This window comes from Blennius ocellaris (assembly GCF_963422515.1).
Source record: "Blennius ocellaris genome assembly, chromosome: 20".
Lineage (NCBI taxonomy): Eukaryota > Metazoa > Chordata > Actinopteri > Blenniiformes > Blenniidae > Blennius > Blennius ocellaris.
The window spans coordinates 4754692-4773695 of record NC_137669.1 but is presented as its reverse complement, the minus strand read 5'-3'; the positions used below and the strand labels follow the sequence as shown (position 1 = coordinate 4773695).

Sequence of the window (19004 nt, the reverse complement as noted above, 5' to 3'; positions counted from 1 at the left end):
GTGTGTTGCTCCAACCAGCCAATCAGAAATCAAACCCTATATAGTGTCATCAGGGGTTTAGCCAATCACAATCAAGGTAGGCTCCTCCCACAATCAGGCAGCTCTGCTCTGGCACATGGCACCACGAGAGGAAGTACTTCCTCCTCTTCTCAAGATGGGCGTGTGTGGGCGGAGCCAGTCCAGCTCACACAGACACAGCAGATTGTGAATGCAGCTCCTATGATTCAATATTCAAATGGAGGGAAATAAAGGAAAGCAATCAATTTTGGATACAAGGATTTTTGGACCAATGAGACCAAGTGAAAGAGTTGAAAAGCTGGATAATATGATGGCCATTTTAAATTAACACTTTAAAAAAAATCTCTGCATCTGCAGGGGATCCTCAGAGTGTTTCCACTCTGCTCACTCTTTTCAAGTTAAAGCTTCAGTAGTGATCCGACAACAAGGGGGCGCTGAGAGTGGTGCTGGCCAGGCTGCAAACAAGTGTCAGTATTTCAGGTTTTGGTTTGTTTATTCATGTTTCCATACAGCGAAGACAGTCTCTTAATACCTCCTCAGCACAGACGTCCGATACTGAATTTGATATGAGAGATTGTATTTTCTCCACAATATCTGACATTCTTTGTGCTCCGATTCCAAACGAGACCAAAGGAAAAGAAGTGATCCGATGCACTAAATTCGCCCGGAAACCTCAAGGGGAAAACAAAAACAAAAAAAACAAACAAAAAAAAAAAAACCCACAAAAAAACCCCCCAAAAAAACAACCGTCTGGACTCGCTGCTGTGTCATGAAACGTGTCCCTTCATCTAACTGCTCCGCAAGCAGACTAATCCAGGAGGTCAGCAAAGCTTTCAGCTGGAGGAGTGATGAACGAGCCCTTAGTGAGTTCTCTGTCTGTCAGAGGAAGAAACCAAAAACTAAAAGAGAGAGAGAGGAAGGAGAGGTAGGGCTGAATAGGGGGGAGGAGGGGGCGGGTAGGGGGGGGTTTGCCAAGTCTGCCCATTCTCAGTGCTGAAGACGCTGCCAAGCTACAAAAAAAATTATACACAAATCAATTTAAAAAAAAGATACCGCCGTGCGTAAACTTGTGGAGTTCGTCTAGTTGGTAGGATCATGCAGTACAGTGACGAGTTTACGACTACCTTTACGTTTACTGCTTGCCTGGTTTTTTTTTTTTCTTCCAAAGATCTTTGAAATACTTACAAAGTAAGAAAACAACACAACGTGGTAATACTGTCAAATGTTTTCAGCCTCAAGCATACAGTGAATATCCACATGCAACGCGTCTCGACCTGGAACGATATGTGCTACTGACACCGCCGATCGGACGCCCGACACGGGTTCGTCTTCGTTTTACCCTCAAAGAGACCGACTCCAACTCACGGTGTGTCTCTCTCTCTCTCTCTGTCACTGTAAACCGGACTGACGATTAGAAGAGTAAAAACCAATAAATAAAATGACACGGAGGAGGGAAACAGTTATGTACAAATAACAAAATAAGTTGCATTGAAATTACAAAAAAAAACAAAAAACAAAAAAAACCCCACACAAAACACAAAATGCCAGTAGCTACGTATACATTAAAAACCAAATGGGATCTTCGGCCTTCTTTTTCACAGCGAAAGATCATATACCGGTAAAATCCCACAAGCCCCGCCCCTGTTTTCCCATCGCCCAATCACAATCCGGACCAGCTACGCTACATAATACTGCCTTTCAGTGCCAGAGGTTGTGCGTCATATGTAACAATTGTACATGGTCTTTATGATATACATCAACTAACAGTATGTACATGATACACGTGATACACACAAGTGTGTTTTAGTCCTGCAAACAAAAAAAAACCCCAAACAAACATAATACAATCAAAATAAACAACAAAAAAATAGACATTCACGCTTCGTCCTGGAAGCGCTCAGCGACGATCCAGACAAAGAGAGAGAGAGAAAGAGAGATAAGTCGTGAAGACCCAAACGTAAGCGTGTCTCTCGTTATTTTTTTCCTTCAAATACAAAAGTAAAACATCTTCTTTTTTTGTTTCCTCGTCGTCGTCGTCCGTCCTCGTACGCGACAACAACGGAAAGAGATGACATGATAGACGAGAACCTTCATGCATTGATTGGAGTGAGAGAGGAGGAGGAGGAAGAAGAAGAAGAAGAAGAAGAAGAAGAAGAAGAAGAAGAAGAAGAAGAAGAAGAAGAAGAAGAAGAAGAAGAAGAAGAAGAAGAAGAAGAAGAAGAAGAAGAGAAGTAAAAATGGAGGGAGGGGTTGCAGGGCGGGTTCAGAACTGGGAGGCGGAGCTTGGGTCGCACTGGAGTAGCCGGACAATGGAGGGGTCGCTTTTGGCACCTTTGATAAACTCCTCCAGGGATAATTTGCCTGCAAGACAAGAGAGAGAGAGAGAGAGAGAGAGAGAGAGAGAGAGAGAGAGAGAGAGAGAGAGAGAGAGAGAGAGAGATCATTTAAGCACAGGAGACATCTGTACGGTAATCCAAGGATTAATTCATTCATTGAGCGGATTTTATTTTGGAATGCTCCACATTGATTACAGTAAGATTCCCGCTGCTGTTACTGTAAACGTAACGGGATCCCTCAGCGATTCCGGGTCAGCGACACCGGCGACGGAAGGATCGATCGTTCTCTTTCCACAGATCGGCCCTCGTGTTTCTCCAGTACTCCTCGCACACCGAGTGCTTTCCGGAGGGTCTGCGGAGGGATTTTTGTGAAGGCGGCGGCCGTTTTCATTCCCCGTCTTGGTTCACATTTTGTCTCTGTGGCTTCGTTTTTTGCTGGGATCCCATATCAAAACGTGACGTGCCGTGTGAACGTAATCGGACCGGAGGTTTTTTCAGGCCCCACAGCGCAGAAGACGACGTGAAGTCACGCCGAGCACGCTATTGACACATGGCAAGCAGGGTTGGCAGACTCACTGTTTCCAGTCAAAACAACATAAAACCCACACATCTCAATAAAAACCAGCCTCAATCTCAGCCTGTGTTGGAATCATGATAAAACCCTAAAACTATTATACGTGCAATAAAGAACATGCCATAAACACACAACTTTATGAAATAAACAAAGTTAAAGGTAAGAGAGTTTGGCTCCCCAAATAGGGGATACCACCTTATCTGGCAACCCTGGTCAGTGTGTAGATCTTTTTTTCCTCCAGAGCTTATTCGTGACGTCACTCACACGTCAATGACGAAACAGTCGCCTGTAGAAAAATATCAGAATTGGAGCTCTTCCCTGCGGTGAGAACGACGCCTCTGTTTCCCGTTTCAGGCCCTTTTGCTTCTCCTCCCCGTCTTTGATTGTTGTTCCGTACACTGATTTGTTTCACCTGTACCTGAGCGTGTGATTGTTGTCACCTGGTGGCCGTGGTTTATATTGCCCGTAGGCTGTCTGTTCTGTTGTTGTTGCTGTTGTCGTAGACACAGCGGTGGAGGATTTGTTGCCCCTCTACTGGTAAAATGTTGCAAAGATGCAAAACTTTTGTGCAACAAAAAAGCTAAAACGATGCAGTTTTGCTTGAAACGTCATGTAAATGTGGCCTTATGGGCAAATTTTAGTGGAAGACGTTAAGTCTTATTAACAGCTAGACATGATAGTTTGACGCTTTTACTTCCTTAATAAAGACTTCCTGTCATACCTGTTAAGACTTGTGGTTTCCCTCCATATTTTGTTTGCAATTGTTAATATTTCTTTGCTCCTTTTACATTAAATCCAGTTGTAAAGATGCATCTTTCATGAAAATAAATAGCTGTTTTTAACCCCACTTATTACATTTTTTCATCGTGATTTGTTGCTGAGATTTACACTGAGTAAGGCATGCTGGGAAAACGTACACCACCCCACATTGCTATTAGGAAAATTGAGCTATTTCACAAATTGCCGTCTCTGTGCAGTTGGTTGATCATAACTAAGCTTAATTTTAAGGAAAAACAAAATATCTGACTAATCTGACCTGGGAATGTTTGTGGTTTTCCTGATTTCCTGAAAGATGAAGAGTATGAAGAGAGAAACGTGGATTCCCATCGATGTTTCCACTGATATTTTCCTCTTTGTCGATAAACTGTGTCTTATAGTTGGAGTAGATTTGTCAGCAACACAATCAGGCTTCCCAATCCGCCGGCAAGCAGGCCCAGACATCTGGCTAGATGGGCGGCCATTAAATCCATTGTCGTGTTCGTTAAAGCAATTTTCCATTGTGCTTCACGACACGTCGAATCAAGGTCCAGCAAGCAGCCATTAGTGGACGGCTGACCACTGTCGTGATGGGATGATCGCCTCAAGAGAGGCTGTGACACTTTCAGGCATGATTGGAATGGTAGGATCCAAAATGTGCCAAGAGCAGACCCCCCCCCGCCCACACCCACCCTCCACACCCCAATACAGCAGCAGCAGTTTGGACTACTGCCATGAGAAAGGTTGACTTCATGGATTCATGCTGTTGCTGCCAAATTTTGAGTCGACCATCTGCATCTCTGGCTTGTGGCAAGATAAACATCTATTGATCGGCGTGCAAGTCATTCGATACAGTGAAGAAAAATCATCCAAAAACAATGTGTTATGTTGAATACAACTTTTTTCTGCGATTGCTTTGGTGACCAGGGGTGTCAAACGCGGGCATTCCAGGGGCCACAAACAACCTGACTTTTATGTAAGGCCCTGTTTACGTTTCAGGAAGTTTCATGTTTACACAGAAACAGTAGAGACTGATGTAGATAGCATGCCCGGCCACTAGTGGGTACTGTTGCGTGCATGGGCACAGGGAACAATTTGCTATAATATATAACAACGGCGAGGATGCTGACATCAATGGAGACGTGTATATATGGACACCCAAACTCTCACAGTAGTTAAAAAAGAGTGTATATTTTCACAAAGCCAAATATTTAGCAGTAAAAACTGCTACAATTTCAACATGCAGCCAATTACTGCTCCGAAATGCAGAGGACAAAAAACCTCCTATACCTGTTTGGTTTTGTTTTGCAGTGACATCATGGCTTTGAGGCGAATGCTATGAGGCAGCTAGCTTTCATTGGCAGCATCACCTATAACTCTCAGTGTCCAATATTCTTCCTGTGGCAAAAAGTCGATGGTTTCTTTAAATTTTATTTAAATATCTTGCTTATTCCTCTCCTGGGCCAGACTGGAGCCTCTTCAAGACGTTTTTTTGCTCGCGGGCCTTGTGTTTTGACAGCCCGGCCTCAGAGGAAGAGCCATAGTGCCTTATTATTGTGTGTTGTGTAAAGAGTTCTAATAATAGACGTTATGAAATCAGAGCTGACATATGCCATTTGAAATTCTTTGCAAATCTCTTGTTCCCAATTAAATGACCTCATTTCCAAGATTATCTTCAATCAAGCGAAGCATCCCCCCCCCCCACCCCCTCCACAGCATCTCTCCATGCCATTTCCTCCACTCACCGTCATTATTGAGGTCCATTTGTCTGAAGATCTTATCCGTCCGCTTCTCCGGCGTGGATTCATCCTCTGGCATCTTCATCACGGAAGACACCATCTTGTAGATGGCCTGAGAGACCGAGAGGGGGAGAGTGAGTGAGCGAGGTGGAGGGGGTGAGGGGGTGGGGGGGGGGTCAGAGAGGGCGGTTGGCTGGGTGTGTGGGCGGGTGGTTGGCGGAGGAAAAGATAAGTGAATTCCAGCCAGCAGGGACCCATTAAGGAGCATCAGCGGGAGGAAAGTAAGACACAAGTGAAGTGAAGAATAAAGTCGCGGCTGCTCTCGAGATGCTGACGGACGGCCTTTCTCAAAGTCCACATGATTCACTGACATTCTCTTACTTCTGACGCCGGGAGCGGCTCCGCTGGCGGATCCCCACGCAGGGTACGAGTGCCTATAGAACCCACGCCGCCATGCCGCCATGTGACACGGATCGACGAGGGAGAGCGGAGCGGAGCGGGGCTCGTGAGCCAAGCAGTATCGATCTTCTTTATCGGCGGGGCGACGTGAGCTCCCCCCCCCCCCCGAGTCCCCCGGCGGCGTTAAATTAACCTCTGCCAGTGAGCGCCGAGCCGCGCACCGTATCAGCTGGCCTCGGGCGCAGATCTAAAGTCAGCTTACGTGCCCATTAAAGCCTCCTCCGCTGGGAGTGTAGGGTGTAAAACTGACAGTAGATCGGTGTCACGGTGGCGCTATCGGGGGGTAGGAAGGAAGCTCGCAGGAAATAAGGCACATTTCGATGCCTGTAAAACATTATCTCTGACGTTACGGAGCTCATAACTTCTCCCCGTGACGGTGGAGATAAAGTCACAAGAGAAGAGGCTACAAACAAATACCAGACATTTTGTTTGTGAGCAGGTGGAGAGACACAGAGATGGATCGTGCAGATTGTGTAACTTCAGTGATCCATTATCCATCTTCCATATCGCTTTATTTCAAGACAAGCTCTATCAGTCTGTCGTGCTCCACGTGTCGTTTCTCGTGTTATTTTGAGATTCTGACTCCCTCTCTGATTTCGGGTTCCTTGTTCCTTCCCCTCCTGTGCCTGATTGCTGCCCTGATGTGTTTCTCCTGAGTGTGTGATCGTCGTCACCTGGTGGCTGTGGTTTATGCTGTGCGTTATGGCCGTTGGGTTAATTGTGTTTGACTTTCCATTGCCTCAGCAATTATTTCCTGAAACCTCCAGGATTCCGGTCTTTTGGATTTCTTTTGGATCGGTTCTTGTTTTCTTTTTTTTCGTGCCAGATTAAAAATTAGCTTCTGTTCCACTTGTGACAGCGTCTGGCATTTTGAGTCCTTCTCTGAGAAAACACTAACAAACTACAGGCAAAGCCAGTGTACAATTGGAAAACCAGTCCATCACAGGACATATTAGCATATTGAAAGATAATTGCTCAATGACACCAGATGAAGATTTCACAAAAAAATGTCTTGGTTGCCGCCGAGTGGTTTCATCCTCGATAACACATCAACCTCACTGTGTTGGATCTGAATTTAGTACAACAAGAAAACGTGCATGTTCTTTCTGTGCTAGCATGAGTTTTCTGCGGCGTGTAAAAATAGGTGAGAAAATGGAAAACTTTTGTTGCGTACTCTGTCTCTCACCCAATGTTAATTGGTATTTTTCTACAACTTCTGGGTATTTAATATGGACAAAACATATATAGATGATAAAGGTGCTGACAAATTTGGTTTTATTTGGTGTTGGAACCAAACTTCATCAGCTCCACCTGAGAAACGAATTTCCCTTCATCAAAGGAAAATAATGACACTTTCACTCTTCAGCCACTTGGTGGCAGTGTTGCAATACAGCATCAGACATTTCTTTCCAGAGAAAAAGTCATTCAGTATCAAGCCAAACAACTCTCCCGTTTAACACGTCTGGCAAACAAGAAACATAAAAAGACCGAGATGAGAAAATGTAGTTTCTGGATATTGATTCATCTTAATTCAACCTTTTTATTCTGAGCTTCCTAGTACGCACTGCAATGTACACTTGAAACAAGTCTTGTTGGAGTTTGGAGTAAGGAATTTGAGAAGGGATTTCTGCTAACTGATAAAGTAATGAGGCCTACTACCAATATGTGTGATGTTTATAGGCTATCATTTGCAAGTATGATAAAGTGAATTTTAATATTTTTACATTGGTTGCACACCAACCAACAATAGTGTCACAGTAAGAATTCTTACTGGATATTGGGATCATTTATAGACTAAAAAATGCCTTTGAGAGATGGCATCATTGGTAGATTTAAATTAGGGTGCTTTTTTTTTTGTCAGATTCAATTATATCCGAGCCTCAAGAATGGATAGAAACATTGAAAGTCTGATTGAAAATATCAGATTCTATGTTCAAACAGCGGTTCCTTTGGAGAATTCAGACGGGGGAATGTAGGGTCAAGGTGTGGACTGTTGGCCAGATAATGTGTTGTAAGGCAAATCTGAGCTCCTTCATCACGGCAATCTCTGTCTCACTCTGGTCAGACAATAAGACAATAGTCTCCACTCCCCCCTCTCGTCTCCTCTCGCCCCAACGGGCCGTAACCTCATTGAGCCTGGGGATAATCCCAGTATTCTGCACACTCAGGGATATACTCCGGTTAAATTTAACTTGCTAATCCGTGAGGACCCAAAGGGAGACACATACACACAAACAAACAAACCATACAGCGCGACTGATCAGCCAATATCTCAACACTGGAGTTGCTCGACTGGTTCCAGGATTACAAATGGCACTAATGTAGCGCCGTACCCAACAGCTCTCAAGCAATTTGCTGCATGTGCCAATAACGCTCTCAGGACATTAACTATGTCTTTCAGAGGCTTTGACTATCTCTACTTAAGCCTCCATCTACATATACTTAAATCAAAGTATTAACCTACATACATTAGGTGAGGACTTATCACTCGGTATAAGCACTCTGGCCATTCTTGAGCGAGGAGAAGCAACATGAGGGTGAAAGGACGGCACCAGCAGTCCGCAAATTGAGGGAAATGTGACGGTCCGACTGAAATAAAACTGTAATGGAAATGGTTTTGCCGAGACTTAAACAGGACGTTATCGTGTCTCGGTAGGTTGGGTCTGAATGATTCGCTTGGCCATGTCCAGTAATGTAAGTAGACATGTTGCCATCCAAACAAGAAGTTGCCACCAGACTCCAGTGGGACTCAACTGAAGTATGAAAGCAGCACGAAGTAAAAATGCCAAAACTCAGGCCTCGTTTACGCGTTTAAACCTGCTAAAGTGGCTTAATCAATAAAGTCGCTTGAAAAAAATGAAATTAAATCATTAAAATGCATTAAGGGAATGCTCTCTTTGCATTTTGGGTGTCCCTTTATATACGGCTATGGGAGCAGAGACACTCTAAATGCAAGTTTTTGAAAATGGCTCTCTGGGTCAAACTTTTCAAGAATCGTCTGTCTCTGTCTCCATGGTAACCAGGGAACACACAAGGTTTGAGACTGTTACTACATGTGCACCACGACCAGAGTAAATAGTTCTGCACATGCTCAGTAGACGGACAATAACAAACATGGCAGCATCCAGAGTGTCATGACTCCCAGTACATATTCTCCTGGGACTTGGTAGTTTTATTTTGACAGTCACCATAATAACAATCCAACTTGGTGGCCTGTCCACTTGAATGTCCGTGTACCCGCCACTGTTAATGTTTATAGGGTATTGTTTCTCTGCACGTGTGTGTGGTTTCATTATGAAAACAAAACAACAGCTCCCACTAGTGGCCTGGCATGCTAACGACATGACTTTTAGTATTTCTGCTGTTTTGTTGTAAACAGACATCACTTATGAAATGCAAAACATTTCTGAAGCAAAAATGCCAATGCTCTGCATTTTAACTTGAAACATTGTGTACATGTCAGTGTCAATCTCAGTCAGTGGCAGCCAGTCAATGTTGTTATTTTTGGTTTGACAGTAAAAAAAAAAAAATTAGCTTCAAGAAAGAGGCAAACCTCAAAGATTCCCTTCCTTCTGGAGTTTCAATTGCAGAAGTGGGAATCAAATCCATCATTAATGAGATGGACCTGGACTGAAGTCTATACGTTTGGTTTTGCTCAAAATCCTCGAAAGAAATATGTATATATGTATGTATATGTATATAGGACTCTGTAACCTGCTCCATCTAAATATTCTTATGGGAGCTCGAACCTATAAAATGCTAAAGACACACAAGACCATGAAGCAGAGTCACTGGCTGCACTGCAGTGTCGCCTTAATAATGCCAGACAGCATAAATATCCACACAACATGGCTGCCCCCTCTCAATATGCTGCTGGCACTTTCAGGATGGCCGTCTCTCCAGGACCTTTGCCACTGGACCAGAACGGTTCCAGCACTTAGTCTGCCACTGCTTCATGATTTGCCACTTCTTGGACTCTTTGACGTTCTAATTTGATGATCTGGCCATTAACCATTTGGCACTTATCAGAGACACTGGATTCATTTGCCTGTAGCACACAGGCTATGAAATAGTTTAGAGTGTAGAAATATCAGACTAAAATCCTCAATCATCAGAATCATTGTACATGATGTATGTAATATTAGCTTTATTACATCTAAGATGGTCAGAATGTTTATGTCACTGGTCATTATCATACGACTGGTCCCTTTAAGGTGTCTAGCACCTCAGCTAGCAGAGCAAATAGATGTGAATTCTGGCAATTCAAAGTAAAACAAAAGAAGATTAATGAAAAAATATCGTTTGTATTCACTGAACTTGAAGTAGAAGACATCAAGAGATCATTTTCTTATAGCAAAACTATTGCTCCCGAAGTGCAGGTCGGAAACTAAACTCATACTTTGGATCCCTGAATTGACTCATATCATCAATGGCATCCATCTGTTTGACCACACAATGATTCACACATTCAAACTCCAACGGTGACTGCTGGCATGCGAGGTGTCACACGGCAGACGGGAGCAACCTGAGGTCCCGGGTCTTCCCCACGGCGAGAACAGTCACGTGGAGATCAGCGATTAAACCACCAACCCACATTAGAAGATGACCCAAACTGCCAGTTGAGTCACAACCGACCCTAAACTGTGTCGGTTCAGCTGGCCTCTAATGGTCTTAAATAGAGTTGGAATCATAGGACCTAAATCTACCGTCTCTGTGCCTGTTGACATGACAACGGTGCTCAGAGCAACTGGCAACTTTTAAAAATGGGTCAGAGAGTAGAACTTTTTGAAAACGCTCCATCTCCGTGGAACTGCTTTCTGAAATGCTGCGACTGTGCACGCAAAACCGCCACAACCATATTGCTTATTCCATTATTACCACATTCACTATGATTCTCATATGGCCTTAACAGATGTGTTTGGACAAGCTCATCCATATCTATCGGGCTTGATGAAAAAGCGATAAATGCCTTTTATCTGGCTGGACAACCTATGAGACCTTTCAAGTCTTTGTAAACAAGTCGGAATAAAGGGCAACACCATGTTGAGGGACTGTGGGAGGAAACCGGAGTATAAATCCCCCTCAATGGTTAGACATTCTGACCTTCTGGACCTTTGCTTCAAGAAAACTGGACCTCTAAATGTTGTATTTGAATACCCCTGCCCTAAACAATAATCCCAAAAACTATCTACAACATCAACAGATTAATGACAAATCAATCTATTGATACAGGCAAGACCTGCTGCAGGTCTTTTTTCTGATCGTAACTCGTGCAAAAAGAAGCTGAAGGGGAACCTGAAGCGACTTAAAGCAAAAGACGAACCACGAGTACGAGCATGCCTAAACACAACCAACAACAGCTTCCTTCGCCCACCTGAACGATCTCCAGCATCTCCTCGCGGCTGATGTAACCGTTTCCGTCCAGGTCGTACATGCTGAAGGCCCACTTCAGCTTCTGCTCCAGCTTCCCCCGCGACGTCACGCTCAGGGCGATGATGAACTCCCGGAAATCTATCGTCCCGTCACCGTTGGTGTCGAAGGTTCGGAAGACGTGCTCGGCGAACTTAGAGGCGTCGCCGTAGGGGAAGAAATTGGCGTAGATCTTCTTGAACTCCTCCACGTTCAAGGTCCCACTGGGGCAATCCTTCAAGAAGCCCTGCGTCACACAAATGGGGAAATGTTGGCTGAATGCAGACTTTTGATGTCAGTGTGTGAAGAGTCATGAGCACAATGTGATGGCGTCCTGGTGGACCACCAAAAGGTTTAATCCTCCTCCACCAATGACCAGTGCTGCCGCAGTTACTTTGAAATAGTAATCTAATTACTGATTACTAGTTACAGCTTTAAAAATAACTTAGTTACTTTACTGATTACTTGTTTTTGAAATTAAGTTAGATTACAAGTTACTTTTTTAGTTAGTTTCAGCAGCTGCCGACAACACCCCCAATCGTCTGAACATGAAAATGAAAAAACTCTGCTGATCACTGCCTCCTGCACCATGTTAATACATGCTTTAACCTTTGACCTTCATTGTTTGTTGAATTTATATCTGACTCACGCTTTTATTAACACATTTGTACTATTACTGGTGTATTTTTTACCCAGAGCTGTAGTAGTCTGTTGTTGCACTATTTCTCTATTCATTTATTTGTACTGCCTGCTCAAAGTTACCATTCAATCACCCCACAGGGACAAATGAAGTCTTTGATTGATTGATTGATTGAAAAAATGGGCGTGGCTTCCTGCCAATATATCTTTTTACATGGGAAAATTACAAAAACAGTTTAACATCTCTGCAGTTGTGTTCTTGTTACAATGACAAGGTTTCGAGATTACCTGAACGCACCGTTAGAGCGAGAGTTTGCCTATGATTGGCTGAGAGCGGGGTCAGGTGAGCTGCGAAGCACAATGCAGAAATTGCTTCTGTGTGTGTGTGTGTGTGTGTGTGTGTGTGTGTGTGTGTGTGTGTGTGTGTGTGTGTGTGTGTGTGTGTGTGTGTGAGTCCCTTTGGAGGAGAAGGAAGGTGACAAGAATCTCACCCTGCTGGACGCTACAATATCAACGCACACTGACTTGGAGAAGTAACTTTAGTCTGATTACTGGTTTAGAAATAGTAACTTGTTACAATACAGGCATTAGATGCATCATATTGACTGGAGACCAGTGCAGGTTTTGAAATAACCCCTGAACTGGCAGTCAGTCCATCACAAACAGAGAGATGGACAATCACACACTAAGAATCAGGAATCAGATCTCTGGAACAAAACTGTCTGTCCATTAAACATTTCATTGATGTATCTCTTCATTTAGGCTCCAAGTCGGGGCTTTTGGAAAGAAGCTTACGGTGTGAGACAGACGAAAGCAAAGGCTATCTTCTTTTGATAGAGCTCTTGGGTTCGAGAAGAAAAGCGAAGGCAAAAGTTCACATCGGTCTTTGTTCAGCGGAGAGAAAAACTGTACTTTACAAAGACCTTTAAGGGAGAGGCAGTGAGGCGACAAAGTCATTGTCCCAGTTGGGAGTCTGGAATTGCTTTTTGAACGCCGTGAAAAAAAAAAAAAAAAAAATCATCAAAGGTGAAAGGTGGAAATTCGATGTGGCCGTGATATTAATAAAAGTGGTGTTTACGACCTCCAGTGTCTGCGAACGTCATGGCGTTAGACTTTCACTGTCCTTTTCTTATCTCTCCAACACTCAGACGTCATATGTTTCTGCGAGGTCCTTTTGTGGAGGTCTGATGTGGAACGACCTTTCATTTTTGAAGCCCTTTTGATTTTTGGTTTGGTTTCTACCACCTTAGTGTGTAGAAAGCAAATGTAGAAGCAAAAGGAGCACAAGACAGTAGATCTATTAAAGGATTGCACTTTTGTAAACGCAAGCACAACCTTTTCCGTGAACCCACGGATTGAAGTACAATGTGACTGACAAGATCTGAAAAGGGTTTGTGTTGCTTGTGTTTGCATCAGTTTTTAACTCGTTAGAATAGAAGGAACAGATTGACTCAGGCCCCGTTTGCACCACAACGACGATAATTCACCTAACAAGGAATAATCAGGATCTCCATAACGACTGAATGACAAGGACTGCCACACCACTCACAACTATGGTTCTAAAAACCCTGAACTCCCACACATAGGTGCCGTTTATACTTTTGCCTGTGGGCCGTTTTCAAAAAGTTGCATTTCCAGTGGCTCGGGGGCGCCGTCGTCATGTAAACCGACTCCCAAAACACAACGAACGTTTTCCAATTTCACTTGAAAACACCATCATGTAAACGTCCTTGCTGCTCTTGTTATTTTTTCCCCCCGCAGCTTTAATTTCGTCCAATCACTGATCAGGAAAAACAAGAAAATAAAAGTTTCCCGCAGATCGCTCTTGCGCAAACAGGGCCAAAAGTACGCGGTTCTCTCTGCACGCGACGTCACGTCTGACTTTTAGTCAATCGCCCGCAAAATGCATCCAAACCAAAAGCACAAACTGATTTTCTGATTCTGATTCTGAATTCTGATTCTGAAAACCGTTAGACATGCCGTGCACTACCGTTAATCCGCCCAGAGTAGTGACGACCGTTTGGTGTGACGAGACCTGGAGTCAAACGGTCAGACGGGTGTCGGAGGCCAACATGTACGCCTCTTATTTGGGACAGCTGGCACAGCTGTTCCATAGGTCTAATCCACGCAAAGCTGCGCGGCCGCCATGTGCACAAGATGAGATAGTTCACGCGGTCGGGCCAGAGCCGGGCTCCATATTGCCCCGGGGGCTAATCCGGTTGCCCCACTTGGACGGAACGGCTCGGCGTGTTGACGGACAGATATGCTCACATTCAGAGCTGCTGACGGTGTTTCTGATCACTGCTCAGGCTTTCCTGCCAGCTCTGTTCTGGGACACAGTGATCCCAGAGAAAGTTTGTAATAAAAAAACCCAAAACAAAACAAAAACAGTTTACTATTGTTCTTTAAAGTCCGAATGAAATTAAAATTCGACCTCCAAAACACTCTGGCTATCGCTTCTAGGGACATTTTTATGCTAACTGGCCCAAGTGTAAAATGTTCAAACACCGCAATCTGCGAGAAAATAGCCGATAAACGGTGGTATTGTCGCTGCTCTAGCCGTCTCGAGCCGCGCGAGCTAGCAGCTCCCGCTAGCCACTCCCGCCGCCTGTGCTCCTTTTCTCCTCTCTCGGTCTCTTCCAGGCTCAATCTTTCGTCAAGTCTCATAAAACGCCGACTATAACTTCAAAACACTGTTAAAACTTGGATATTTAAGAGGGAAACAATGCAAGCCAATGTAAACACAACAGATCGAGATCTGCACATCTATTGACGTCAAAATCTCTTTAGATTCAAAATTCAAATAACTTTGTTATGCGACAACAGTGGTGGGGCAGAGTCGGAGAAACCTTATAAGTAGTAGCCCAACTATCGTTTTTTGCAAAGTAGTGTTTTACATTTCACTAGGACTTTAAGCTTCAGGTCAAAACCAGTCAAAACTCTCAAAATCTGATCGACAGTAAAACTGACTGTGCTTCTGGTTGTCCAGCAGAGAGGTGGATAATCGTCTCTTGCATGATTCATGACAATAATAATAATAATAATAATAATAATAACAATAATACTCATACATTTTATTTGTAATGCACTTTACATTTGGTAAACAAGTCCCAATGTAGATGTTGTAACACGTTTAGAGACCGTTTCTTCATTGACAGTCTTAATTTGCAACATACCGTCAAAGTTTGAATCTTTAATTCAACAAGCTAAAATAAATTATGACTCTGTGTAAAGACATTTTTTTTCAAAACATTGCTGTAAAATATTATACGTTTTCACTAAAGAAACGTGTGTAAATGGGGCCAAAGCTTCACAGTATCTCTCAAACATCAAATATCCAAAAGTACCCCGTTTTGTACAACTTGACCAAAGTAAACACATTTTTGGGGGAAAGGAAATACTTGCTATGACACAGTATTGCTCTGTTCTTACATTGCGAATAAAACAAACTGATAAATGAGGATAAATGTAAATCAGGGATTTGAAATGACTACTGGTGTGGTTTCATTTCAAAAACAAACTTCAGCACCTACGAGTGGCCCAACATGAAAAGTGTATAATCTTCAGTATTTCTGCCGTTTCCATGGAAACAGACCTTGTTTTCATAACTTTGTTGAGCAAATGCTAAACTTTTCTGAAACAAAGGCACAAACCTGATGGCTTCTCATTCGTAACTTTGTGTAAACTGGAACTAAAGAGTCGTCTTCTCGTTAAAGCTCCAGGTCAAAACCAGTCAAAACTTTCATAATCCTCTTAAACGCTAAAATTTAATATAATAATATACAGCATGAATAATGGAATCGGATTGTGCTCCTATTTCTCCTTCTAAACAGAGGTCATTATCAAGAGGAGTTTTTTATTGGACCTGTGCAAGACTGAAAAAACTCTCCATTAATCCAGTGGATAATTTCATAAATCCTGATCAAGTTAACAGAGACGACGTTTGTCAAACTTAAAACTTAAAGTGTACCTTATAATCTTTACCAAAAAAAAATCACTTGTCTATGTTTTAATCACAGCAACTGTGGCTGAAGTGTGTTCTTTTCAGGACAAAGTTACACAAATTCATAACTTCAGTATGAATGCATGGTTTGGGCTGCGTGAGCACAGGGAGAATAAACCAGCACATCACCTAACTGGAATGTTTTGGCTTGTTTTTCTTACAGGAGGAGGAAGGAACTGCTTGTTGTGCATATAAACAATACATGAACGCCAGACTGGAGCAAAGCTCCATTAGTATTAAAAGAAAAAGCCACATTGGCTTAGTTATAGTTTGAGCAAACAGAGTGTTAATATTGGAGCAAATTAAATGAGATTAAGGTGAATTAAAGCATAATTACTGATTATACAGAGGTCTACATGCTGCAGGTAAATTAGTCCAACACCAAGCAGAATATAATGTATTCCTCTCTCCAGTGCAGTGGTACAATGAAGTGATGACAATCCGTTACCCGTGGGTTCAGTGTGTACCTTGTACCACTCCTGCAGCTCGTGGTCGGAGAACTCGGTGTTCTCCCGGAGGTCCTGCAGCATCTCCGGCCGCAGCTTGCTGTTCTGTTTCCCCATGGCGAGGCGACGGGACTCTCAGGTTTCCTGTACGGCGACGGCGACGACGGCACGAGCCAGGCCGCGTTCTCTCCACACCTGACGGGGAGGGAAGAGAAAACATGGAGGCCAGCGAGTCAGGATGACGAGCAGGAAGCGAAATGCCAAGAGCAGAGGCTTACGGAGCGAGGGATTGAGAGAGAGAAACAAACGTCCGTTTTCACGCGGTAGCAGGGTTTCTGCCATTTACTCATGATTGCCAGAAACAATCGGTTTTGCCCGTCCGCACGGCGACGGAGTCCGAGTGTTTTCGAAAAGTTCCGAGCACACACACACACCCACCCAAAATGCAACAAAATATTTTGCATTTTCACTGGAAAAACAGGCCTTAAATCAAAGTACCTACAGGTAAAAGTAGAAAGAAAGACCCTCCAAAGACGGAGAATGATTCATCCACTATAAAACCATAAAAGGTAGAAATCTAGTTTTTACCCCCCCCCCCCCCCCCCCCCCCCCCCCAAACCAAACCACAAGAACAAACATGAAACGACGCTTTGTGGGACAAAGTCAAAATGACTTTCTCCATCCATGGAATGATTTTCCTGCTGTTTTTGTCTTCTTCTTTTTTCCCCCCAGTGTAATCAAAACTGGTCCTGCTTTCACAATCCTTTTTGACACGAGATGTTATGCAACTCCTGCAAGTCCTTAAAATGCTGCATCACAGGGGCAGAAACATTAAATAATCCAGAGCGCACACGGCTGACGTCAAGCGCTAGCCCACTGATCACATCTTTCAGGGTTTATCTGGCCAGCCGTAAGTGTGTGTGTGTGTGTGTGTGTTTGTGTGTGTGAAATCAGCCTTGCGGTGATGCATGCTCACATCTCCTAATCTTCCTTCAGCTCAACCTGCCGGACAAAATGGGATTCCAGCCATTCAGCTGTTGCAATGAAACTGTGTTTACAAAACAGGATTATTAATCTGTGTTTATGCGTAAAAAAAAAAAAAATACAATTATTTAGCCATTATAGACTTATGGCATTTGGAATTTTGGAGGAAGTAAATAATGGATTATAGGACATGTTGTGGATTAGCAACACAGGGTGAAAGGTTTTAAGAAGTATAACATAGGATAGAAATTCTATGGTCACAGAATTAGATGGATTTAGTGACACACTTAATTTTGGCTTCATACAAAGAATCATAAACGCTTTGTTTCCTAAAGATACAACGTTTTAGGAAAATTAAGAACATATTTCAGGGTGAGTTAATTCAAGCTTTCCCCATCTTGCACTACCCGGGGGTACCACTAGAGGGTGTGTTGAGGTTTTGTAGTATTCTTTCTCCAATATGTGAAAATACCAGAAGATGGAGGCACATAAATGAGCGAAGATCTCAGGAACTACAACATAAAAACAAGGAGTTCACCATCACCACTTCCTTTGAATCAAATAGACCTAAAATGCTCAATTAATTCTGATTAATTGTCTCAGATGGGGCTGCATGACATCAGGAAAACATGACAGTATTGTCTAGCAATAAATATGAACACTTGATGTCAATATTTTTGTGCTTTGACATCTGTTTTTCAAAATAACAGCACAATATTCCGAATGGTTTGAAACGCAGTGCGTGAGCACACAGTGTAACGAATAGTTTGCTGCAGTTCGTTCAGTTCACATGTGCTGCGGTACATGTGTTATATATTGTGCAGTGTTAAGTTTGTAACATAATAAAATGTCCATCAGGAAGTTTATAGTTATTATACTTCACTCGAAACTGCTTCCTACCATACTTCAACAACTAATTAGCCTGTGTGTGTGTGTGTGTGTGTGTGTGTGTGTGTGTGTGTGTGTGTGTGTGTGTGTGGGGTGTGAGTGCTCCTTTCAATGACAGCTTCAGCGTGAATCTCGCTCAGATTCCTCTGGAAACGTAGGAGTTTTGCACGACTGACAAAGTGAGAAGAAACACTACTTTGTTTCCACCGAGTGGAGACGTAGGTTTCCTGCGAGGTGGACGTTCGTGGGCGTTGATCACTGCCTGGCGACAGCTCCAGAGTGAGAAACCCCTCCGCCCCCCAACACCCCCCCCCCCCCCCCCCTCTCTCTCCATGGCTAATGATATAAGACTCATTCTGAAGTTATTAGAGTAAATGCTCGTACACTGACAGTGATTCCCAGGCTACTGGATGATGGAAGTGTAGTCATCCATTATGCTTTTGTCTTTTCTGTTTGGGGACTGCTGAAACTCGCCCGCCTGGCAGAATAGGACGGGGAAAAAAAAAAAAAAAAAAACATTCTGCTCCTGGCTTAGTGAGACTAAGGTGATACTGCGCCCAGGTTTACTGAAAATCTACAAAATGATCTACAAACAGATAAAAAATGTTACATGTGTGGATCCTCGCACTCATCTTAAGTACGATTGTTATTATATATAGTGCCTCAAAAGCAATATTGGTTAGAGCTACCAACTCATCCAATAATGCAGAACTCCAGATTCATTTAAAGCTGTGATGTGCAATTTATACAACA

The 19004-nt window shown here is 43.3% G+C and overlaps 1 protein-coding gene across 1 annotated transcript; it reads right to left on the bottom strand.

Moving 5' to 3' along the window:
- Window positions 1–2281: 2281 nt before the first annotated feature.
- LOC308145075 (hippocalcin-like protein 1) lies at window positions 2282–16496 on the bottom strand (the record flags this gene model as incomplete). Its single annotated transcript, XM_080516408.1, has 4 exons — window positions 2282–2379; window positions 5430–5535; window positions 11257–11538; window positions 16401–16496. 4 exons carry the CDS (start codon window positions 16494–16496, stop codon window positions 2282–2284), a joined length of 582 nt encoding a protein of 193 aa, XP_080372534.1.
- Between the last annotated feature and the right edge of the window lie 2508 nt (window positions 16497–19004).